General features: G+C 36.7%; 2 protein-coding genes across 3 annotated transcripts in view; one reads left to right on the top strand and one right to left on the bottom strand.

Moving 5' to 3' along the window:
- The window catches only part of rsrp1 (arginine/serine-rich protein 1), a 209,980-nt gene that overhangs the window by 96,654 nt on the left and 86,178 nt on the right, over window positions 1–27,148 (top strand). The gene's annotated exons all lie outside the window — the stretch shown is intronic.
- On the bottom strand, window positions 9,900–25,826 carry adss2 (adenylosuccinate synthase 2). Of its 2 annotated transcripts, XM_051917912.1 has the most exons (13): window positions 25,512–25,826; window positions 20,410–20,512; window positions 19,399–19,467; window positions 19,261–19,311; window positions 17,754–17,820; window positions 16,494–16,601; window positions 16,204–16,285; window positions 15,874–16,000; window positions 14,661–14,815; window positions 13,895–14,019; window positions 13,699–13,796; window positions 13,479–13,628; window positions 9,900–11,770 (listed from the first exon to the last, which is right to left on the bottom strand). In XM_051917912.1, the coding sequence occupies exons 1-13, from the start codon at window positions 25,698–25,700 to the stop codon at window positions 11,718–11,720; spliced, it is 1,377 nt and encodes a 458-aa protein (XP_051773872.1). In that variant the 5' UTR covers window positions 25,701–25,826; the 3' UTR covers window positions 9,900–11,717. The 2 variants fall into 2 exon arrangements, with proteins under 2 accessions (XP_051773872.1, XP_051773873.1); XM_051917913.1 differs by lacking the exons at window positions 17,754–17,820; window positions 19,399–19,467; window positions 20,410–20,512; window positions 25,512–25,826 and having other exon boundaries at window positions 19,261–19,279.

Raw genomic sequence — 27,148 nt, 5'->3', positions numbered from 1 at the left:
ATAGCAGATCAAGGCAGGTGGTGCTGGGGAGGTGGAGGGCCAGAATAAGAATTTGCATAGTGAGCAGAGTTAGTGTGTTCGTTTGGATGCATCGTGCATGGTTATAAAAGGAAGTAAAGTAATGGATGTGTGAAATAGATTGGCTGTGAAAGTTACATTTTGAAACAACCAATCAGAACATGAATAGAGTTTCATGGCTGAACTATAGGTACGTTCACACCATGTTGAAATTAGCGTAATTTCGAGGTTTCAACTTGTTAAAAGCATTTACGTCCTTGTAGAGCTTGTAAGATGCGACTTTTCTGAGATCTCCTACTTGTACCATGTGACTGCTGTACCACCTGACCGCTGCAGATTCATATAGGGGTTGATAGTGTCGCCACAGAAACACATAATTCCCAGTCCAAGGACGTAAACAGCTCTGAATAAAACGTCATGTGTTGTCATCTCGAGCCTACGGTAATTACGACAGGGCGTGAATGCAGCATATTCATTTAACTAAAGGCTGACCCACACTAAAAGATTTTTTAAATCTTATCAGATTTTCAAAATGTGAATCATAGATTTAACAGAATCATAGATTTAACAGCGATGTGACCAGGACAGCACATCACACACTAACAGATTCCATTCACAAACAACCAGAGTCCCGACTGTGAACACGGGAAACCTTGCAAAATCTCTCGCGGTCAAACGTGACTTTAGAGTAAACAAACATGGTGGAAGACGTGCCTAACATTCTTCCTAGCAGATTCAATCACTCCTAACACACATCACACCACAGGAAAATCTGATAAGATAATCTGTAGAACCATCAAGATAATCAGGACTCTGATTGTCCGAAGAGGAGAACTGGGCCCAAAATCAGCCTAATTATCTTGTAATGTGCGGGGGCCTTAACAGGTCAATGCATGCTCTACAGAAGACACTTTCAGTGGTGTGTGGTGTCTGCAGCACAGTGCCTGCAATAGTCATCACTAAAGAGACCCCACACCTGTCCACCCTGAACGTGTGACTCAGCAGGGCTCACACACTCTTTACACATGTGGCAGGAACTCCACATGAAGATCACACACGCTGTTAGAGCAGAATATCACACTCCTACACCTTACAGATATAGCCATGCCAATACAAACCTCACATTCATAGAAACATTCAGTAACACTTTACAATAAGGTTGTATATGTTAGCATCAGTTCATTTTGACAATACACGTTGTATGCATTAGCATTAGCTTACAGTGAAAAATATCATGTGTATAAATTAACATCAACCAGCATAAATGCTGTGAAATACCTTTTGCCCACTGTACAACATAACATTACGAATCAAGAGTGCAGAAACCTGCCTCATCAATTTCGAATCATAAGCTAGATTGCGTACAAAGAGGAGCATTGTCGTCTCAGCCGGAGATGCCAACCTCTCCGCTCACTGCGAGGTCCGGCAGCGCGGGCCCCATCTGTCGCCTCCACCAACCTGCAGCAACTCAGAGTGGCCCGAGGCCGACTCACAGGATTAATGCGCACATCCTGAACTGGGTTAGGGAGAGGGAACGTGGGCTCAGCCTGTGGGACCTGGCACAGCCAACGTGCCACATTCCCTCTCACAATGCTGCATTATCCACCACCGCACAGCAACCTTGGCAGGGAGCTGAGAAGAAATCCTGAAGGAGGACGGATGTGATACTGGTACTTTTAACATTGATGCGTCCTCCAAAAGGCCTCTTTAATATATCCTTGCATTTAGCATGGATGTTTGCAGTAACTGCTTCTGTGTTCACAGGTTATGAGATGTTTGTGATGAGAGACGCAGCTGAATGGCTTCTGAGTATCAGATCTCTTGCTGATGACATCGTATGTAAACTTTGACAAGCAAGATGTAATATATAACCAAGTAAACACTACAGGCACCTACTAGCACATTTTTAGGGGGCATTAGTGGCAGTCTTGGCTCACTTGGTACTTATGTGGGATAAGACATAAAGAAAACCCATACATAAGAAACTTTAGAGGTCTTCTAAGAAACTTGAGGTCTTCTAAACTGTGTTGTTATTGTGAACTTAAACCACATATTGTAGTTAACAAATTCGGTAACTGAAATAAAACTGAAGTAAATAACTTAAACTTAAAAAAGTTAAATGAAAATTAGAAATGTTGCCTTGGCAACTGAAATAAATAAATTTAAGTTGAAGTACTAAAATTACTAAAACTGAAATAAAAATAAATTAAAGCTAAATAGAAATATTTAAACAAAAACTAATAATGACAAAAGCACAACAAAATGACTAAAATATAAACTAAAATTAAAAAACAAAATTTAAAATATGACAATAAAAGATAATTCAAAACATTAAGAAATGCTATAATAGCATATAAATAATACTGCTTTGAAATTATTAAAGCTGCAGTCCGTAAGTATTGCCTCTTTGTCGCCATCTCTGTTTGAAACCTGCAATTGCAGTTATTTGCGTAATTATCTTTATGTGGGTTGTGCTTCGGCACGGCTCCTCAGCACGGATGAATCTAATGTTTGCTGTCAGTCACCGCACCGGTGTGGATACTGTACTTTGGAATCACAGATTCTATGTCTTGGAAGTATGATCAAAATAAGAATTTTCACCGGAAATTGTCATCAGAACAAGTAAATAACATGTCTGTCACTTTTGTTCTGACCAACTGAGAAAAAAAAGCTTTACAATAAATTGGGCTGCCAATGGTGATTAAACCTAAAGATCGCTTAGCTCGGATTATTTCAAACTGTGCAAATTATTATTATTGTTATACTTCATTCTCAAATTGTTAATGTTAACAACATCAGCATTGTATGACTGTGTATTTAGTGTGTATTAGCGTTACCTGTAGATTTTAATTTCTGTAGCCACTCCGCAGTCCGAAGTCTTTTGCTTTTGTCTACGGGTGAATCTCCAGCTGTCACTGATTATTGTCATTTGGATCTTTCTGGATTACAATCCGCCATCAAAATGATAAGTTTAATTATTCCAGCTGCTGTGAGAAAAGGTTATAAATGATCCGCTACCAGCAGCATCCTCACATGCGATATAGCCTACTAGCTGGGACTTGTTCTTTATGTAAACAGACGTGACGTAATGACGCAAAGACGAATGGCTGCATGCTCGAATTCCCCGCAGAAACCCACCAGTACTGCTCTTATTATAAAACATTATTACAAGCTTACTGTTGTGAATCGGGCTAAGGTAAGGAGATAGTTTTGAACACTGGCTGGTTATGTACTTGCTCAAAAATTGATTTTGGATCATTTTTAACCAAAAAAAGTTATGGACTACAGCTTTAAAATAGAAATGTAAAAGTTATTTTCAGGGCACAATCTTTCAAAGTTCTTTACACATATCAAATTGTAATTTGGTATCACTTGCACAACTAGCATCAATTATCTAAAAACTTTTTGAAACAAAACACTAGTTTTTATGATATACTTGTGATGTATCTATCATAATGACAGTATTTGTTTTGTTTTATTGACATACCATCCAGTTGCAATTGAAATCACTTTAGTTGGCATACTGTCACCACAGTGAACGTGATTTAACCAAGTGCAACATGTTCCTGGATCAACATCTTTGCTGATCCTGGAACAACATTCCAATCAACCAATCAGATTTGAGGGACAAGTTTACAGTATCAAGTTTATATCAAGTTTAGGCTTACAACCAGGATTAGGTGCTTCTACATCAGTGTTATTCATCATTTCCCTCTGATATTAGGGATAAGTTATGGGTAGAGTTAGGTTTAGGGGTAGGGATAGGGTTAGGACTAAATTTTCAGACAGGAATATTGTTCCAAGATCAACAAAATATGTTGATCCAGGAACATGTCTCACTTGGCAAAATAATGGTGACCCTGTTGCCACATTGCCTCCTCTGGCAAACATGGCTTCTGTTTGTTAGCATCTGTTTGGTGACTAACTTGCAATCTAACTGAAATGATAATGACAGAATATTACGTTTAAAGCAAATGATTTGTGAAAGTTGCATGTGATTGGGTGACTTCCACAGTGTTTTATATACTTTTTAACCTTGCAATAATCGTTCAGCTTAATTATTAAAGACACTTTTTTTGGAAGTTGCAATTAAAATCCACTTGGTTTGAAAATCTGAGGGGGTAGGAACTTTGTCAAAGCAATAGTGAAGCCTCAGCAATTAATTTAAAGGGGACCTGTAATGCACCTTTTACAAGATAATATAAGTCTCTGGTGACCCAGAATGTGTCTGTGAAGTTTCAGCTCACAATACCCCACAGATCATTTATTATAGCATGCCCCTATTTGGGTGTGAGCAAAAACATGCCGTTTTTGTGTGTGTCCCTTTAAATGCAAATGAGCTGCTGCTCCCGGCCTGTTTCCAGAAGAGGGCAGAGCTTTAACAGCTCGCGCTTCGGTTGCTCAACAACAACAAAGCTGGACAGCCAAATCTCAGGCAGCCAAAATGACGATTGTTGTTCAAACCAGAGTCGGACACTGATGGAAAGACTCAGGAAGAAATTACAAATTTTAGAATGCAACTGGATGTTTCTGAATGGTTAGTGGATAAATTTATGTCGTTGCTGTGAAGTTGATTCAACTCATCGACTAGCATGTGCCGTCATGTTAATCTTTTGTGCAAATCCAGCGTTGAATTGACCCTCGTTTGTGAAGCAGTCCGGCGTAAAATGACGGCATAGTAACAACACTCTACTACAACAACTCCTCTTCTCTAAAGCAGCCCAACATGGCCTTGCCCCCTTTGTTGCGTGTTCTTGGGGGTCACTAACCCGGGAAGAAGCTTGTTGTAGTCCCTACCAGCCATGTAGTCCTTAAACAAAGAATTCTTTAAAATATCTCCCTTTGCATTGAACTTTGACGGTCGTAACTTTGCAGATGTTGTTTATGCTCTAACAGCAACATTACACACTTAATAAAGTTAAAAAAGTAAAATCAAATTTAACCACCCCTTTGATCAAAGCCAGAAAGTCTTGATTTCAGCTTCACGTCTGTATTTAATTTCTTCATTCTGAATGTGATTTCACCAACATATTCTTGGTGTAAATTTGTAGAACATCCCATAAACAAAAACATGTGCCTCTTCTTCTCAACGTCATTAGCTGCGTCTGTGTGGCGTACATCCCCGTCCCAGCCTGAGATCAAGCAGGCCGGCTGCAGAGAGTGAATGAGTAAAGAGTCGCCCTCCTCAATGAGCGTCTGCACCCAACACACATCTGCACACAGCATTATCATTAGTGCTCCCGCATCTCCCAGGATCACTGACAAAATGAACAATACCAACAATCACTCCCTTCAGCTGCAGCCATATGGGCGCCATACTTAGATTGCAGGGGAAGAGGAAAAAAGACAAGCAATTGTACTGGCATCTGTTTGGCAGTCCTTAGAAGCTGTTGCAAGATGAATCTGCTGTGCGAGGAAAGTTTTTTTTCTCTGCTTCCCTCTCTCTTTGGACAAGTGAAAGTATTGCAGGTTGAGCTCCTGTCGTCCGGCTCTTGCATTACTGTACCTGCTCTTTAATGTGCCGTCCTAATGGGATGGGCGAGTACAGGCCCAGATGGTGAGACAAAGTGCTTTCTTCCAGGCTTCTTCTGAGATGGTGCAGCTGGATTACCTTTCTCTTTCAGCAGTCAGCACAGCTTTGAAATTTCTCACACTTCAGTTACAAGCAGTTTTATCAAATTACATCAAATAAATAAAACAGCATTCTTTAAAAAAATCGAACATTTTTAGATTTTTAATTTTTTTCCCCAGCTTGTTAAAAGTTACCAAAAGTGAGTAGTTTAACTTGAAAGGGTCTTTTCATACTCAGTGGCCACAAAAAATCTGAAATCACACTTAAAAATTTATATAATATAAAATATTAAATGCAAGCAAACAAGCAAAACATTTAATATAAAGAAATTCCATAAAATGTATCTATAATAAACAAATAAAAAATATAAAATTAATATGTATACACATGCACACATATATACTGTATAATATGTATAATATAAAAAATATAAAAAATACAAGTAAATTGAATAAATATAAATACATAAATACTTTAAAACCTATATATTGTGAATATACAGTATATAAATCTATAGATAAGTGCTATATTCTTTTATATTTTATATAAAACATTAAAAACAAGAAGCACACAATTTTGTTGAATAAAAATGTATAAATATAAAAAATGTAAATCAATATACAAGTACATAAATTATTTGAAAAACAGATGATTTAAAACCTATATGATAGATAGATAATCACCTTGACACCATAAAAATTAATTACAAAATGGCTCGGAAAAATAAAGTTAATCATTTGTTTGCAGTTGCCGCTTGCTTTAATATTGTGTTTCTAATGCAATGACATTCGTCAGACATTTTCAAGTGTCACTTATGTATCCAAGAGTGTCCAAATACACTTTGGGGCCACTTTATAACAATTGGCGAACATCTGAACGTAACTTAAAGACTTCACACTCCTCCAGACATCCAGTTCTGCTGGCAGGTTTATGTGTTTGTACAGGCCGTGCCTCTTTGTTGGCCAGTCCGTGTTGTTCTCGTCCTATTACACCCAGCCGTGCAGCCTTACCCAAACAGGGCAATCCCTCCTGGGCAAATATTTAAAGTCAAAACAGCTCTGGCTCCATAAAGCTAGTTGGGTGGTGTGGCTACATCTGTCATTTGGGGGAGGTGTGTACGAGAGTGCGTGCGTGTGTGTGGACGAGCGCAGCAGCTGCTGAAACGAGTCTGGACGCTGCTGACGCCAACACCTGTCCGCTCTGGAGACATGGTGAAGCAAATGTCCAGGCAGAGCTGGCCACAGACTCCCACTGCTGTCCAACCACAGGGTGGATGATGAACTTAAAGAGGGCTACGCTTCAAAGTGCTGCCTTTTCCAGCAATGATCACCATTGTGCATGTGTGTGGCTCGACTGCCAACAAATATTGAGTTACAGTCATTTTGACTTCAACAATTTAAAGGAATATTCCGAGTTCAATACAAGCTAAGCTCAGTCGACAGCATTTGTGGTACAATGTTGATTACCACAGAAAATAATTTCGACTGACTTTTTTTGTAAAAAACTTTATTTTAAGGTTACGTAGTTACACATTAAATGTATTTACCATAGTAATTATGCATAATTACATCTAACCATAAAACCATTATTACTACAGTAACTACATGTAACACGTGTAACAATGACACTAAAAGAAAGTGTTACCAAATAAAGGGTAGCTTTTTCTAAAGCAAAAATTGAGGTTATGGTGAGACACTTAGAATGGAAGTAAATGAGGCCAATTTTTTGGAGGATTTAAAAGCGGAAATGCGAAGCATATAATTGTATAAAGCACATGCATTAGTTCTTCTGTTAAAGCTTGGGTATTATTTGAGCTGTAAAGTTGTTTTTGTCAGTTAGTAAGCTCTTTTTTTCACATTAAAATCATGTTGACTAAACTATTGAAACCGTGAGTATTTAGATGTTTATGAATTGTCCCCATTGTAAGCGTCTCATTGTATCCCAGATTTTTGTTTGCTTTTTTAAAGAAAAGGATATTGAAATTATAATTTTTTTGTAGTAATCACCATTATGCCACAAGTGCTGTAGATTAAACTTGTGTTAACTTGTATTGAACCGCACTGCACTCCTATAATTTTAATAGAACAAGTACTTCCTGGCTAAAACGATGCCAACAAACGGCTGCACGCCACTCTTCCAAAGCACTTCCGACACCCCTCTCAGGCTAATGTTTTTCTGAGCCATGTGTTGCGTCTATAACCTCCCTCCATAACCCAACCCCCAGCCCTTATGCCCCACATCCAAACACAAACTCCACAAGTTTCCCCCCAAAAAGCAACAGCCAGTACTCTAAACTCATAAACACCCCCCTGCACACACAGCCAGCCCCCATCTGGCGGGCCCCTGGCCCTGCCCCCGTTAGAGCTGGGGTGGAGCTGAGGTCAGGGATCAGGCAGACGTTGGCCCTTTGCTCAACAGCTGCCCGTGTTCACAAGCCAGGAGGAGGAAGTGGCAGCCGCCACTGCAGCAGCAGCACATCTGCTCTAATGAGTGTGTCAAAGCCACTAATGCACTGATACACAGACACACACACAGATCTGGCCCTCCCCTGACCTTCTCTTCACACACTCAACACACCATCAGGCCAGAATAGAGCCCTTTGTGTGACAGTGTTTGTGTGCAGTGTTTGGTGAAAGGTTCAGAACTGTGTTGTGTAATGAGTCAGCTGTGACAAAGAGAAGAACCGCAAAGACATTTAAAATCATGAAAAAACACACACAGACTCTCTCAGGGGTCTGAAGGACATTAACACACTTCTAAAGAAAACCTCAGATCTTACAACCTGTCTGTCCATCTATCTATCTATCTATCTATCTATCTATCTATCTATCTATCTATCTATCAGGTCCTTAGTGTGAAGACCCTACACTGTAAAAATAATTTTCATGATTTGTTAACACAACATTTATGTGATTCAGATAACATAATATTTTGAGTTTCTGTTGATTAAACCAATCGCCTTCATAGTATTTCAGTTTCAATGAACTCAAAATTTTAAGGCAACCAGGTAACTTACTTTAAGTTAAACCAACAATTATTTTTTACAGTGTATAAAAACCAAGAAACTACTGTTTTTCTGTACACAAAATAATTTTTAACATTCAAAGTCTATAAACAATAGTTTTTTTTCTTTGTGAAAGACTTGTGTTGTTGTCATAATTAATAAATCAATCAAATCAATTTTTTCTCTCTCTCTTTTAAACTGACATTCTGTGTTTAGGGAAATAAAATACAAAAAAAAATTATAAATTAATATTATAATACATTATATTAACTTAATACTATACTGTATTTCCAACATCTTTGTTACTAAATACTAACAATAACATTATAATGATAAAACACTAAATCGAAATCTAAATGATTAAATATAAACTCAGCACCCATAATCAGCATCAAAAATAAGATCTAAATGATAATCCGGCAAAGCTGATATGGTTTATAGAAATGAGTGCACTGAATACCTAATGAGTGGAGGAAGACTCCTTCATTCTGCAGAGTGTACAATATGAGAGATCTCATCATTCTCACCACAGTCGTCACCTCCTACTACATCGCACATATGTGTACATTTATATCCAGGCACCTTCACCAGCCAAACAAGCCAACACACATACCTCTAACATATAGATTTGGATGTGAAAGCAAAACATTTCTATTCCAATATCTTCAGTAATAGCCTTCAACTTGAAGATACTTCAGGTTATCCATAAAGCACTCTTTTATTTTTCATTCACACATGACTAGACCTTTCTAAAGCAATATAAAGAGCACTAATATGAAGAGATAATGTGAAAACAAATTGCTTGACCTTTTTAAAAAGGTGAAAAAGTGGTGACAAAATTAAAATGACCTTAAAATGAGCACCTAAAAATATACGTTCCCATATCTAATTTGCAATTTGTGCTAATAAAACATTTAAGTTGAAGTTAATCAACTTACAGCTGAATTTAACCTCAACTAAGCCACGCATATGACCATCTTTACCAATTAACACTTAAGAAATAGTCCTAACGGAGGAAAAGAGTCCCAAGAACACAATATTATTATCATCTGAGAGTAATTCTGTACATCACACGTTATTGTCAAACATAATTACGGAGCTCTGTGTTTTTCGTTAGAATCAGATGATTTACACAAGACTAAGATTGTCGCCATTCAACGCCTATTTCAAGGTAAATGTCTCCCTCTGGTGGCGAGTTGTTGAGCCTTATATTTCCATGGCACTGAAAATGACAGTGTATCTACCTCGTTTTCGATTACAAATAATGCCACAAAATACCGCTGAAAAATAAACAAACACAAAAAGTGTTTTTGACTATATTACTTTATTGACTGAAGTGTCATTCATCCAAGATAAATTACAAAGTGAGTGCGTTTTTGAGCAAATCCCACTAGATGAACTTGCACACCCACCGGTATCCATCACCAGCAAAGTGTACAGTAACAGTAAATTCAAGAGAATATGGCTTTGTGTTCTGTATATACATACATGAAAACCCAATCAGCAGCAATACAACACAGAATAAAAAGTAAAGGATTTCAATAACAGAAAAACGTGTTTTTGTGCAAAAATACTGTTGTTAGAATGTTTCAGCTGTCCTACTTGTTCAGAGGAAATGTGATAATACAAGATAACTGATGTGAAATAGACACTACTAAACAATAATCAGGTTATATAATTTATTCAGCAGCTGTGAGTGACAGAAAAAGAGAGTTTTCATTCTGGGTCATTTACAAAGGCTCTTTATATCACAGCATTCATTTATCCATTAAGATACTTCTTTGGATGCATGTACACTTTTGGCAAATGGCAATGACACTAATGCCCTTGAAAAGCTAAAATATTGAAGTTAATCAATTAAAATCCATAAAAGCTCAATCAGAGTAGTTTTCAAGTTTCATTGTTTATCTGTATTAACAAGGCACACTTTATCCTATATACTTATTTATTGGTAGGTGTAGTACTGAAGGTGAGACAAGAAGCAGATCTGGTTTTATGAAACAACCCAGTCATATTTAAACAGACAAGCTCTAGTGACTCTTACGTTCGACTATTTAGAACATCTCTAACATTTGAAGGTTCTGCAGCAGCTAGCAACCATAGAAGAAGTTTAATCATCAGTGCGTTTTACTGGCTAAACAGAATTGTACGTCCTGAGGTGGCGTCTGAATGCACATAAATGTCTTAAGGATCTATACTTTGACAATCTATACTGAAAGGCAAGTATCCAGATATCTCAGTACTGATAATTAAAGTGGCTTTAATATGCTTGTGGCATAAAGTTGTAAAGTTGAACAATAAACATCCGAGGACTGTGCAAACATTTACATACATTCAATGGAATCAAGAGCCTAGCTTGTATAATAGTATATGCTTAAACTCTTGAATGTTTCTGTATCTTGAGGCACATTATATAATTATATAGTTTGTTATATACTATTTTTTGGAGCAAATTAAAATAGTTTCAAATTTGAAAACACTTCAATAAAACATTGACTGCTTCTACATATTTCTCATTTAGAATTACTGAATCGTGAATCACATGAGTTAAAAGATTCACTTTTATGCATCTGGTAAAGAAACATTTAATCCGTCTTTTAAAAAGCATGTTTAAATGAAGTTGACTTGAACAAGTCAATCATACAGTCCATTTAAAACAAGGACAAAGTGTGGTAATATACATCGCATAACCATTGATTCTTGTATGATAAAACAAAAAAATATGTTTAAGTAATTGTTTTACCCAACCTTTTTGAAAAACTGATATCTAACAACTAATGAAGTCTGACTCTTTGAAGTAGTAGCACATTTACAGCATATGGACTCAAGATGGAGATAACTGAGCTTATGACAGCTCGAAATACAAAAGGAGAACAGAGAAACTGTAGATTACATGATGCCAAAATCTTGCCTTTTTGATTTACCACAGAAAGTCAAGAGAAATACTCTATTTAAACAGGCTGTAAGATGATCTGAGTGATAGAAAATGTTCAACTTTCTTGCCATGGAGAAACTGAAGTGAGGTGGGAGAGGAAACGTACGAGGCAACTTCCTGTCTCCGGCACCGAGTCCCAGAGTCCAGAGCATAATCCAGCCAGTGCTACATGCAGGCCAAGCAGCCTCCTAAAAGAGCTGGATCATTGATTCCCTTGACTTCCCAACACCAATCCACTTCACTAAAGCAAACATGGAGGAAGTCATAAGGATTAAAGCAAAAAAGCAACCAAATTGCATTTTAAACATTCATACTTACAAGGATGACTGAGGGTACTTTTACACAACAATGATGTACTAAAAACGGAAAAGTTTTTATTTTGCATTTTTGAAGTGTTTTGCATACAGATGTCAACATTGTCAAAATGATCACAAAAACTTCTAAAACTCTGCATTATGCATGCCAGGCCAGAAGTTGGCAATGTCACTTTGTTGTTTTGGTTGTCAATTACTCACGCATGCCTATAGACTGAACAAGCAAACGCATGATGTAATCGTTTTCACAAATTTGCGTTTTTGTAGTTTACACGGAGACAATAACAGTATCTGTAGATTATTTATCATTTCTCTAGCACAAAATGCATTCGATGACTACATCTTTCAAATTATATGTTTGTAATTTGTCATGTTTACAATTACATTGAACCACCACCAAAACTCTTTGTACCTACAGGCCAATTTGCACATTTACATACTCTTTTCAAAACTGTTAAACTTAAGTTCAAAACCTAACATAATACAAAACTGAATAAGACTAAGATTTCTACAGTAATATCATACTGAAATATATTTGAAATTGGCAGGGACATAAATGTTGTTGTAGTTTTCTACTTCAGCTGTAGTGGTGTTGATTTCTGAACTGTACTGAATCAACACTGAACTGTCTTGAGCTGAATAATGACACTATTGTCTTCTGTAGAGCTGATAGTGTTTTCTAGGGAGTTTTCACACCTGTAGATCATTTGCTTTGTTCCAAAACAAGGATTAAAATTGTTACAATGTTGCGATTTCTTCTTGGTTTGGTTCGCTTTCATAAGGCAACATTTCTAAATGGACCAAAATTAGTTAATACGAGTAAAGTATGAGTACGCTTTCCTCTTATTGGTCAGCTGGAACCTGTTAATGTTCCAGGATTCGGCTCATAGCGTTCATCAGTCAGGATGGATAGACAACAGCTCCGCAGGTTGATTGTGGCTTTCTTTGTAGCGGTCATTATATTACTTCTACTATATTAATTCTACTATTCTACTATATTACTTCTACTTCTACTTTATATTACTAGTCATTTTTAGCAAAAATCAAGGCCTTGTCTGCATTTTTTGAAAATTGGAAATTTCAATAAGGCATTTCACTTAGTCTTTGCTCCAGGTTAACCCACAATTCATTTTGAGAGGCATTGGAAAAACAAACATTGCTGCTTTTCATGCAACATACGTAATTGGCCATCATACAGCCAGGTTCATTGGTCCGTTGTGTCAGATTGTTTTCTCACCACAAGCGAACTGCTCCAGAGTTTGTTTGCAATCAGCCCAAGATCACCTCGTTCAGGCGATCTTGGACCGATTATTTTGGTGCAGATCTGAGCTTGATTGCTGTGTTTACATATGCCTAAAAACAAACCGAGTTGCGAAACAAATGCTCCAAATAAGCCAGGTGTGAAAACGCCCTTGGATCAGTGAGTGTGTTTGTTGGGTGACAATCTTTGCTGGTGTTAATGGACAAATGACTTGATTTGAGATGCCATATGAAGTGTTTTGGTAGTTTTAGTGCATTTTGGATGTGAAATTTACTGCAGTGCCAAGATGAAGGTTGGTAAGGAGAATGTGTGAATTTTTTTAAAAAGTGACCCAAGTATTGAGAAATGTGTCCTAGTGATTGTAAAAGTCTTACCAGGCACACACAACTGATCTTCGATGTAGCTGACATATTTCTTTGCATTTTCTGGAAGCTCATCAAAGGTCCGGGCAGCAGACGTGTCTGTATTCCAGCCTGGCAGAGTGTCATACTGCACTTCAACCTTCTGTAGCACTTCTTGGTTTGCTGGGGAAAATGTATGATATTTAATAACTACACTAGATTTTATAAAATCTATATGTGATGTGCTGCTTACCTGGGAAATGTGGGATGGTTTCACCATCTACTTTGTATGCCACACAAACTTTGATCTCAGGAAGCACATCTAAGATGTCTAGTTTGGTGAGAGCTAAGCTAGAGAGACATATAGAGGGTATACAGATGCATATAAGGAAACTGTATTTTATAGAACACAGATACAAAAACAAAAGGAGAAATTTCTGAACACTCACGCTGTGAAACCATTAATCATGTGAGCATATTTAATAAGCACAAGATCCAGCCAACCACATCTCCTTTTGCGACCTGTGGTCACACCCACTTCCTTGCCTCTCGTCTGCAAGAGCTCTCCGGTTTCCTGCGCACAAGTACAGTATGACTAAAGTGCAACATTCAGTTACTTTGTGTATTTGTGTACGGGTATCTGAAAATTTACAATAAAAAAGTTAAACAGTCAAGCTGTTTTAATGGTGACACTTTACAATAAGTTTCCATTAGTTCACACTAGTTAATGCATTAACTAATATTAACTAACAATAAGAAATACATTTTTTACAGTATTTATGCCAAAATGATCTACTGTATGTAGTAAGGTAATTGTTGTAGTGGTTAAGTTTAGGCTTGGGTTATGATTAAGGGATGTAGAATATGATCATGCAGAATAAGGCATTAATATGTGCTTTATAAGTACTAATAAACAGCCAATTTGCAAGCTAATAAGCAACTACTTAATAGTAAGAATTGGTCCTCAAACTAAAGTGTTACCTAAATGTCTCAATCATAATATATTCATTGTCATGCAGTGTGATAGATTACTGACTGCTGTTCATCCGGACTCATTATTCCTGTTCAAATCCATCCATAACAATAACTGTGCTCAAGTAAAGTCAGAAAAGCACTCATAACACTTGAATGCAAGGGAAAATAAACAGTAGCGAGAGCTCATTAAGTATCCAAACACTGCGAGAAATAAAAAGAGGAAAACAGGCAGCTGCTTACGTTGCTCTGTTCTGTAGGGAAAGCCCCAATCCCAACTCTCGTGGTGTAGGCTTTGACAACTCCATAGACTTCACCAACGTTCTGGGGTGGCATGCCCAGACCCGTACACACCCCTCCCACAGTGCAGTTTGAGGAAGTCACGAAAGGATATGTCCCTAAACAAGAGCGTCACATCACAACACTTTTTTGATTTTGATGGTCCCCAACAGACATTACACTGACTTATAAGTAACTCTGTGAGTACTTCAACTTATTCTACTAACCCTAAACTGACAGTCTACTAACCGTCTAAAGTTGACATGTAGTTGCAAAGTTACTCATAGTTAGTAGAATGCCTAAAGTGGACCATCAAAATAAAGTGTAACCGTGAAGGGTTAGTGAAGCTTTAGGCAATGACAATGTTTATTTTCATTATGTATAGTAATAGACCTCTGCATCTCTCAATTTTTAAATTTATTTTAAAAAAGCTAGTGGCACACACTGCTTAAAATCACATCACATAACCATAAAAACAAAAACATTAGGAACTAAAACATTTTTTTAACATACAAGCTAAGTATAATCTATTATACAAGCTAAATATAATCTATCATAATAAAACAAAATAAAATTAAATAAAGTGTCTGAAGTGTTTGTGAAGCTTTAGACAATGTAATGACAGTTATCTTTATTACTATATGTACTGTACAGCAACAGGCATCTGACATCTGTCAATGTCTAAATTTACTTTGAAAAAATTAGAGGCGCAATAAAGTCATGTCACATAACCATTAGGAACTATAATAAAAAATGATTAACATGGTGAAGAATAAATATATGCAAAATAAAATTAATAAAATAGAAAATAATTTAATTTAAATAAAATAATTTAATTGTATTTAAATAAAATAAAATAAAAATATTTAATTTTATTTAATTTTATATAAAATAAAATAATTTAATTTAAATTAATTTAATTTTATTGAAAAAAATAAAATGAAATAAAAATATTTAATTTAATTTATATAAAATAATTTATTTTATTTAAATTAAATTAATTTTATTAAAAAAATAAAATAATTTAATTCAATTTAATTTAATGTAAATAAAATAAAATAAAATATGGGGTGAAGTTTATAACTGGGAATCAGCTAGTTAGCACACTGCATAATATTACATTACACATGGTCAGGGAATGGTATGTGCTGTGTGTTTTGGTGTATCCATTACTCACCAAAGTCAATGTCCAGCAAGGCAGCATTGGCACCTTCCACCAAGATCTTTTTTGGAGGTCCATGTAGCGCCTCATGCATGAAGAAGACTCCATCTCTCACCATGGGCTTTATCCTATCTACATACGTCTGAAAAAAAAGTAGTCAGTGACAGAAAGTGTGTCAGAATGTTCAAAAAATGTGTAATAACCAGTTGATAATGATGTGTTGTGCATCTCTACCTCCTTTACGATAAATCTAAACTCTAACTCGTATCAAAGTCCTATTATCTCTTGTAATCCTAACCAACGTTATTAACTGGTGTGAACTGGTATGACGTTCAAGCTTCTCACCTTGAGTCTCTCAAGTTCCCCATCCACATCAATCTCCAGTGAAGGGTACATAGACTTATACTGCGAGGCCAAATTTTTAAATCTGTGAGAAGAGACATGAGACTGCTCATTTTACATTGTGATAGACTAGTAGCGTGATCAGTTGCTATTCCATTGTTTCTGGTATGGATTAAGAACTGGAATAAGTGTTTTTACAGAGGGTGTGGTTTAAAAGCATCTAGTGAATATGACATGAATGGGTAAAATAGTTGAGTTGTCAAGTTCAGCTGAACAGGTAAGCACACCCTGACCTCTCTGAGAAATCCTTAAAGTCAGCCAGAAGATCACATATTCTTAGGCCACTGCGAGCTGCTTTGGCTGAATACACGGGGCCGATTCCCTTTTTAGTTGTTCCTAAACTAGGTAGTGAAACAGAAACAAGGTGAGACTCATGAGTGATATTCATGTGCATTACATAGACACTCTCGTTCCATGTATGTGTATGCTTTAAAACAGGGGTCTGCAACCTTTTCAGGGACCCCTAAGTAAAAGAGAACAGAGCAGGGACACTCTGTTACATATATAAAATTGAATGTAGTTTTATTTACATACACTATCATTCAAACATTCGGGGCCAATACATCTTTTTAAAAAAAATTAATATTCTTATTCAACAAGGATGCATTAAATTGATAAAAAGTGACAGTTTTTATCAATGTACTGCCTTTGTTACAAATTTCTATTTTAAATAAACGTTATTTTGAACTTTCTATTCATAAAAAAATGTATCACGGTTTCCAGAAAAATATTAAGCACCACAACTTTATTATCAAAATTGATAAAGTTTTCAACACTGATAATAAGAAATGTTTCTTGAGAACCAAATCACCATATTATATGATTTCTGAAGAATCATGTGACACCTTGTTGCCATCACAGGAATACAATAATAATGTCATATTTCACAATATTGCTGTTTTTACTGTAATAAAGCCTTGGTAAGCATAAGAGACTTCTTTCAAAAACATAAAAAAATATTACAGAACCAAACTTTTTTTGAACAGGCATTGAGTGAATCATTATTGATGTACATAATCATTTATTTGTACACTACATTTTAATTTAACTTAATGTAGGAGGGACTATGAAATATTCAGCTGAACTTTAGCTTCTTAACTTCGCTTTGATTAAAGTTAACTTGTGGTTGTCAGGGAAAATACACAGATTTAGCCAATATTTAATATTGGATGGTATTAAGATTGAAAAATGTTTTCTTTTAACTTTGCAAGACATAATTATTTATAATTATATATAAATTGTTTCACATAAAATAAATAAAAAAACACTTGGGATAGGAACGTGCCTGTATTATCCAAGTCTAGAACATCTCATTTGTCCATTATATAAAACAAATGCAAAAATACAGATAAACCAGTCAGCTACTAAGATCAACCAGAGAGGTTAGAAAGGCCTCAATTACATCTCTCAAAGCAGGTTCTCTTTTGTTATGAACTCTTGTCATAACATGTTGCTAGCGTGTTGTATGCGTGTGCATAAAGCAGGGTTTTTACTTTTTGCCAGCTTGCTGTTGCCTCTCCTGTTCCTGGACTCCATCCACAGCTTGATGGAAATCAAACACTAGAGGCAGGAGAGTGTATACATTACAGTGAGACAGAGCACTACTGTGCTGGAACTCATCTCTCTGAGCTCTGAACCCAACATGCCAAAGCAGGTCACCATAACAACACTTGTGTTGACTACAATTGATCCCAGTGTCCTTTCATTTTAACGGCTCCTGCTGAGAATCTTTACAACAATACTCTAAAGGCATAATAATTCAAACACATACCGTTCATTTCATTGGATTCTGATATGCTATTCTATTACGTTTTAAAGGACTCTTTGATTATGTGACATTTGAGAGCGGTATCTGTTCACTTCACATCCCAAAAACTAAAAACAAAAACGTAAACACAAAAAAGCAGGAGAGTAAAAATGCATTGAGGAATCAAATAAAATTTCAATGCATTAATTAGAGAATTTTTAAAACTTAGAGCTAGCTAGATTTGCAGTTCCTGAAGGAAATGCCACTGCTTGCAAGGCATCAAAAGAACAGTGTTAAAGATTTAGGTTTAGACTTTCATTCCATCTTTTTTTTTTCTTTCAGAAACATTGCACAGTGCAAAGTGGGTAATAAATGGTTCATATATGTAAAGAAGACAGTATGCAAATATCTCATGGCCATCAGTTACACTTTGAATGTGGAGATAAAGGATGGTTTTCAAAATGTAATCTTAAATTTCTTGATCAAGTACAAAGTTGTTGTTGCAAATCCAAAATCCATGTACTTCATGTACATCAATACATTCATTTGGCTTAAACTGCATACACTAATATTTAAAAAGTTCGGGATCAGTCAGATTGATCTTTTCATCCAAGTACCCTCTCAGAAAAAAGGTACAAAGGCTGTCACTGAGGCACATTTGAAATTAAAATATATTCAAATAGAAAACCGTTATTTTATATATTTTTTACAATATTACCGTTTACACTGTATTTTGAGCAAATAAATGCAGACAGTGAACATAAGTACGGAGCCCCTAAAGGGACATGATATATGAGGAAAAATAAGTCAATGCTTTTGCGTTCTCTCAAAAATGTTTTGCGTTCCCCCAAGAAACTTAAAAGTTTTTGCGAGCAAACGCAAAGTTTCTTGGGGGAAGGCAAAACATTTACGAGAACATAAAAGCACTGAAATATTTTCTTCCCCGCCATCTCATATTTTTTTCCATCACCATGTCCCTTTAGGGGCTCCGTACACAAGAGAATTCTTTCAAAAAACAAACTTTTGAATGGTAGTGCATTCAGTATTCAGAACATATTTAAAAATAACTATGAATCCAAAATAATCAGATCATATTCTGACTAAATTTCAGATTTCATGATGACATTATTTAATAATTACATTGTAATCAAATCAAATAATTTACAACCCAACAAAACCAAATTTTGTCTGTAGTTCTGAATGCAATTCAGGGATCTGACAGTGTTTATATATCATGGGAGCCATCAACCTACCAATGTGTGCACGATCAGAGATGATGAGCCTGTTTTCCCAGCCTTGTAGACCTGCGAGCAAGATCACTGTTAGACTCATGTCATTGCTCACTGAAACTCAAATATAAAGCACAAGGGCACAAACAGATAAACACAAACCTTTTCCTTTCTGCAAATTCTTCTCAGCCTCCTCGAAGAGGCCCGGCAGGTGAATGACTACACCATTACCTGCAATCAAATTAGGAACAGTCAGTCAGCCGTCGGCTTTCACACTACACTTAACCCCAAGTTAACTGCATCTTTACCCTGGGAAAAAGGCCAGTTTTAACCCTGGAGTGTTAAATAATGTGGTGCTAGAATGTTACAGTGAGTTGTTTAGCAACAGACAACTTACCTCATTAATATTCATGGACAGAAACTTGTTTCTTGTGTCACGCTGTGTTCAGTTTCAGCGGCAACACTTCCACAGATGGACATGCAATTACTGTCCGATTAACATTATTAACTTCATAAATGTGCAATTAAGAACATCAACCCTTACAAAGGTGGAACAGTTTACCTGTCTTCTGGCTGTGTCGAATTAGTATTTTAAAAATTAATGTTTTGACTAGAATTCTTTCACTACTACAAATGTTACCAAATTCAATTATTCTCGTAATGTTGCTCTCTTGGTTTTATTACACTGTATATAGAAAATTAAAAAAAATTAAAAAAAAAATTACCCCAGGCTTTAAAAAATGTACAGTGTAAAGTCTTGGCTTAGAATTTCCCTGGATCTAAAAAGCCCAAATTAGTCATTTCAGGAGCTGGAATGGACAGGAAAGGTAGGAATACTGGGAAGAAATATTAAACTTATACAAGCCAAGTATACTTGCATTAAGTAGTAAAGTGCTCTGTACTAGGAACATCAAGCATTTCCTATAGATCATACTAATCTACAGACATATGAATCAGAAGGCCAGAACACAATGGTGGCCATTAGCAAAATTGGATCGTTGCAAATAAACTACATAGATTGCACTCAGCTGAATAAGCTGGCGAGCATCCAGACTCTCTAACAGGAGAGGGTGGCATCCTCAAAGAAATGACCACCAATACAGATCTTTATGCTGTACTGGTTGCATACAAGACACTCTATCCAAACAGAGGGGGGTAATTTGACATACTCACCAATGAAGGCAGTGACCTTAGGGTTGATAATCCCACTTGGTAGAAGATGGAAATCATATTCCACTGAATCAACCACGACCGTGTGTCCTGCATTGTTGCCCCCCTACAGGAGAGAAGAACACATAGACTTTTCAATCCGTGAGAAGAAATAATACAAATATTAAAATTCTGTCATCATTTAGTACCATTCCAGAACATCATGACTTAATTTCTTCTGTAGAACATAAAATATATTTTGAGAAATACCCTAATGTTTTGTCCATGCAATGGAAATCAATGCGCTCCAATGTTGTTTGGACCTCAAAGTTCCTCAAAATATCGTTTGTGTTCCACAAAAGAAAGCAAGCTTTTGGTTGAACTATCCATTTAGCTAACATCACTATGGTACTATGGTATGGTGCAGACATGCTTAGACAAGCAGTTGTGAAATGGAACATTTGAAGCATGTAAACACTGATTTTGGTTGTTGGGTGTGGATTCAATGTGAGAACAGCTCTACTACTCAATTAGACAACATACAAGTAGGAATCCAGACGCACATATTCCAATCACACACATTGCACTTTGGCAAAGTTTCATTTGTTTCATTTTCATTTTAACTGTCATGCCACATGATTAAAGAGCAGGGAAACCGCAGATTACAGAGCACACTTGCTACGCCAACTGTTACCATCCTCAAGAATTATCAAGAGTCCTCACATGTGTCGTTTTTCAGCATTCCGTCAATCAGCTCTGACCTCATGTCATGTCTGAGGGCGTTCCCACAAAGTGTGCTCAATAAATCAGTCTTTAATCCAGCAAGGAACAGTGCAGAGCTATTTCAGGACAGGTCTCCTTTGACCAGTTTAGTAGTGCGTGTGTTTGGATGCCTCTCCTTTTTAGATCCATTAACGATGTTCTCATACCCATGGTGACCAAAAGTGTTGCTTGCTTTAGCATTACTATTGTGGACTCCTATTACAAGGTTGCTTTTGAGTCAAAGGGCCCAACCTGGGAGGTTTAAGCACAGATTGAACTAATACATAAAAGAATGGACTGTGAAAAGTGGCTCCTATACAGTTTGGTAACTTCAGCAAATATATTTAGATTTTTATTTGGAATATTCTGCACAATTAATCAGTGCACGTTGTATTAAGATATTAAATAGCGTCAATTCTGATTTCATGTTGACTTTAAAGCAAATTTGTATCCGTACTACATACAATTTTATAAGATGTGGTTTCTAGGGAAAATACATACAGTATAGTTTGTTTCAGAGGAAACTCAGAAGAGCTGAGTTATTAACTTGGAACATTACTTTCATATGATGTTTGTCACGTTTTGCTCTCATGACTGTCTCTGGGGTTTTAGGCCACGTTGGATGGCATCCAGCGTTCCAAAACTGGCAGGCTAAAAGTAGCTAGAATGAGTGATCTGCTCCAATGTCTGCTTGAAGAGTAACAAGGGGTTGAGGAAATAATACAGGGATTACTAGCAGAGTTACCACTTTATCACCCACACTGACACAGTGCACCAGGTGGTCCATCAGCATTAAAAATGCAGTTGAAAAAGTTCCAAACCAATTCCAAAAGCTAGTTTGATTGAATATTGTTTTTTTGTGGTGAGATTAAAATGGTGTGTTCTATATGGCTTGGTTTGTTTTGATGGTTTCTCAGAATAAATAGTGTGTGTGTACATTTTAGAATGAGAGAGAGAGTGTGAGGGAAAAAAAAGAATATTTTCAATTACTTTTTGCATTTACTGAATTTAAAAGCATGTCTCAAGATCACAAGAAAGGACAGCTGGCATTCAGATCACTCAAGGATGATAAAAGAAATGTTCCAAGTCCAAAAAAAAAAGGTTCCCAATTTCTAAAGGTTTTAAAATTTGCACTCTCAAAGGGCAAATTCAATAGCCAATTAACCAATTCTAGAGATTAGCGTATTATAACGAGATAAATAATAATAATAATTTTCAATTTCTTCTCTAAGTCATTAATGCTAGTTTTAAATTTCCCTGACCTTTCTAGGTTTCTACAGAAAAACAATCCTTTAAAGATGCACTCCGTTATTCTTTGTTTCTTTATGTCATGCACTTTACAGCGAAAAAGCAAATGTTTTAATTTACCAATGCCGTTGTAGAAATGCATTAATACCAGTCAGCCACAATTTATTTATTCCACAAGGCAAAGTGTATCTAAGGGGGGTACAGAGGAAAAAGGAGTAGTTTTAAGCTGCTCATGTCATGTGAACATGTCAGCTCCTAAGATGAGGTCTGCTCCATGTAAAATGAAACAGCTTTTATTAGTTTATTAATAAGACTGAAGTCTTGAAACATTTCAAAATGACTATTAATTTCTTTGTGTAAAAGTTTTAATAAAAAAACAAACAAACCACAAGGCAAACACCATAAATGAATCAGGAAATCAGCTGATAAAAATGTCCTCCGTCATACCAAGAATTGATTAACACTAGGTTTAAAAATGGCAGCATAATTATCAGCAAGCAGCATTCTTGGCCTCACTGATAAAAAAAACAGCTGCACATTACACAGTTTAACATGCATGACCACCACAACACTGCAGTCAAGAGAGTGAATTATCAAGCTGACCCCAAGGATTCAGACATGCCTGACATTTATGGTTAAAATACGTTAAGACTCTTAAATTAAAACAACAAGTGGCAGATTTATTGTCTGAAACAAAATGAGTCAATTACAGAGTCAGTACAGCATATCTAATCTATATACGACTATGCAACTTATCTGTCAGAGCAACAGATGGCCGTTCATTCTTGTCAGACTTGGTGTTACAGTAGCAGATCAAGAAAGAAATGTGATACCAAAAGCGTAGCTTGACTAAAAGATGTTCATAAACACTACTATAGATGGTTATAGCTCAAAAAGATCTCGGTACATTCCTGTATAACAGGCTGGACTGAAGATAGCGTCTTGTTGCGCCATAATGGATCTGTAATTATACTGAAAGAGTTGACCATTTCAAGCCTAAAACACATTTAACAAAGCCCACATGCCTGGAAAACCCATAACCAATAAGAGAGTGACAAAAAGCAACTGATTTGTTTTAACCAATATTGCATTGATAAATACACAAACTAGACTTACATGAAAAGGGTTTAATGTGCAAATAAAATCACAAAAAGAGATACAGCGTGAAACGGCTGTTCAGACTGCATCATATTTGATCCTCTAGTCTGGGCCGACGTATCAAATTGGTGTTACACGGAACAGCATGATGGTCTTTCTTCCATTCCATCTGCCCGTAAAGAAAACCGGTCAGACTGCTGAGTGCAGTGTATTTATAAAAAGACTAACACTATCTGCTTTCTGTCCCATCCATTTGCACAGCACACACATGACGGTTTGCACAGTGCGCTGCAGAGTGACTTGTTTAAATGGAGTCACAACCTTGGCAGAATACAAACTTCTTAGGAGAGAATTCTTGCAATGTGAGCCTGTTATCAATACCATACATAGCAACAGGGGAGCGTAAATCAGCCTGCTACTGCTACCACAGTGCAGTAGTGTGCTCTCTAGCATAACACATAACACACTGGGGTAAGCATACCTCAACAATTTGCCCAGTCGTCCCTAAAAGTCCTTTCTTCACAAATCTAAACATTTAAAATCAACCGGTGTACATTTAAAAAAAAAAAAATAGAATAGATTAGTAATATAATAGAATAAATGTGTGTGTATAATATATATATATATATATCTGGTTAAGTGAGAGCACAGCAGTGTCCAAAAGTCATAAGGCTGTTATAGTAACACCTGTTTCTTTCTGACGTGTAATGAGAGATATGTTGACACATGGAGCCATATGCTATGTAAACCTTACTTTATTACCTGAACCAACTGCTTAACAATATATGTGTATTTTTAATTGATGGAAACAGCCATTTTAAAATTCTCTAATATTACCATGTTTTTCATGACCATGAAAACCATGTATTAAGAAGTCACGGATTCTTGAGTAGTGAGAAGTTGAGGTATATTGAGTAATGTCTGTCAACAACACCGTCAGATGGCCAAAACAAACTGTCAAGTGTTTTTAAAAACTAAGGCCACAGCTATGAAATCTAATAAAAGTATAAGTAAGGCAAAGGTCTACTGTTAAAAAAGTACATCTTCCCTCTCTAAACACAAAGTAATGATTCCTTAAAATGTTTATATTAATATTTTTGTTTAATGTAGACTATATGAAGTATTGAGTTCTAAGAACAGGTGGTTTTACAGGTGTTAACTGATGTTATATTATTTTTATAAAATATAAGCCAAATTTAATTAGATTTGTGTTTAAAAAACATTCTATTGGTTGAAAGTATAAATATTGCTAAAGGCAGTAAAGTTGTAGAACATCATGTCTCAAGAACTACTGAGCTGCAGAATTGTGTACACATGTATAACACATGATAGAAAATCAAATAGCTAGAGGTTAATGTTGAGTATAATCAACCAATATTTTAATTATTAACAATAACAACATCTGGTTTGACTGCAGTACTCATTTAAATACCACACCTTCGAGCGTCATACACTTCAAAGGAGTCCGGCGCTCATGTGAACAACAGAGTCTGTGTTTACATCCTTTAAAACACATCCCGGATAATCCAAATATTAGCTGATGTACTAAATAACATCTAGACAGATTTCAAGCCTACAATGGGCAGGCCTGCGGTCAGCCATCACGCTGGCTTCAATATCACATAATTCAGTCAAGGTGACATTAGCAAACACCCTACATAGTGCACTGCTAGCGAAGCTAAATCAGTACGCACGAAGAGCAGCATTGTAATTGACGTCGCTCGCGTGCAGACAGCGTCGTCGATAATAATGGAAGCGCGCTGTAATTTCTATTTCCGCTTTAATAATACAGCAGCTAACTGCTTCACAAGAACTGGCCAGCAAAAAAAGTCCTATAATCACATGCTACACGAGCACTCACAGCACTTAACATTCATTTCACTACTACACAGGCTGCTCACTGATTATCCATTAATATTTCCGTACAAACCTTGTTGATGATGTACACAGCGCATCACAACTACACAACCCACCGGAGATATATTCGCATATTCCGAGAGTACTGCTCATAAACTAACCTGACATCTGCAGACCATATCAGCGTCCTGAGCCAGCAGGTCTACCACCTTTCCTTTCCCTTCATCGCCCCACTGCGCTCCGAGCACCACGGTCACTCTGTTGCCCACACTTGGGCTCGTCACCCGGCTCGTACTGTCCTTGCCGTGGGATCCTCCGTCCTGCGACTGTGCGTTCCCGCTGTCTGACATGACCGTATCCCCTCTTGCTCTCCCTACAGCTCCGCAATGTTCCTCCGACACACGCACACCTGAGCAGACACCGAGGGCGGAGCACTGCTTGCGTACCAGCGCCTCCACCAAGTGGTGCTCTGCAGAGCCAAATGACGTCCAGCTCCCCCTCTCTGGGTTGAGCTTGACCTAGTTCAGCTCCACCTCTGTGGGCATGAATAAACTGTTGTGGCTGGGGTGGAAGGATAGAGTTATGGCAAAGCCACTTGCTTAGTTATTAACTAGCTCATCATCTAGTTTTTATTACAGTTTTTGAAGCCGTCTTGTTGAAAAATGGCTTGATTTTCTGCATAGAAGATGAGACAACAATGATGGGATATTGAGGATGAATCCAATGAAACTAGTTCAAGGGGTTAAAGGCCTGACTTATAGGACTCAGTGTCTCCCATTTGTAAAAATCAGTTGAGTTGTTTTCTTAATAATCGGTTACAAATCGGTTACTATCTCTTCAATTTCATTTAGCTATAATACTTTGAACTTGCATCAGTTATTGCGTGGAAAGACCACTTTATAAAGGTGGAGAAACTCTGGATTGGAAGACTAATAGCAGCTAAATATTAAAGGTACTGAGTCTTCCCCAAACCCCAAAACCATGTTTGGCAGAAAGGATGGAGCACTGGTAATGTACACTGACTTAGAAGACTCTGTACGACTGCTCACATCCTATGAGACTGAAGGCATCTGGAGAACCAGAACTTTCTTGAGTAAGGATGTTTACCAAGGCCCATTTCAGATGTTCTTTGTCAGCTCAGCTTTAGAGACTCTGCTGGTAAGAACAGACACTATGCTTTATAGTTTTCACAATGATTTAATGGGATTACCTGCAAATAATGGATTCCTACAACTTAAGTCATCATGTGGTCGGGGGTGAGTGGCAGAAATCAGATTATCAGAAGTGGCAGAAGTATTTCCTTTAACATACATTTGAGATTCAAATACATTTTATTTTGAAAAATGTGATTTAAAAATAAAATGTACATTTAACTTGGTGCAGAGATCACTTCAAAACCCAAAAGACTAATTCGCCGCTGGTTCCCTCAAGATTTTCCTATGGGGTTTTATGATGGGGTTTTTCAAGTTTTGAGTAAAATCTGTGCTGTAAACATAACTTGATTATAACAACGTAAATTACACACATCCATATCGAAAACACATTTTGAAGCTGTTAAAAACGTATGTTTCTAATAAGTAACTAGATAAGACTGGGGTGTGAGTGTGTGCAGTTTGTGTGAACAAAACGTCAAGTTATGTTTACCACAGACCTCTTTGTACTCATAAATTGAAAACCCCCACTGGAAAATCTCAAGAGAACCACTATCAGTGGTAAAGTAGTCTTCCTGGTTTTAACATCATCCCTGCACCACTTTAGTTGTGTCCCAAATGACGCACTATCCACTATGCACTTATAA

This window comes from Ctenopharyngodon idella, chromosome 13 (assembly GCF_019924925.1).
Source record: "Ctenopharyngodon idella isolate HZGC_01 chromosome 13, HZGC01, whole genome shotgun sequence".
Taxonomy (NCBI): Eukaryota; Metazoa; Chordata; class Actinopteri; order Cypriniformes; family Xenocyprididae; genus Ctenopharyngodon; species Ctenopharyngodon idella.
Note: the sequence above shows the minus strand (reverse complement) of the source record. Positions and strands in the feature narration are given on the sequence as shown.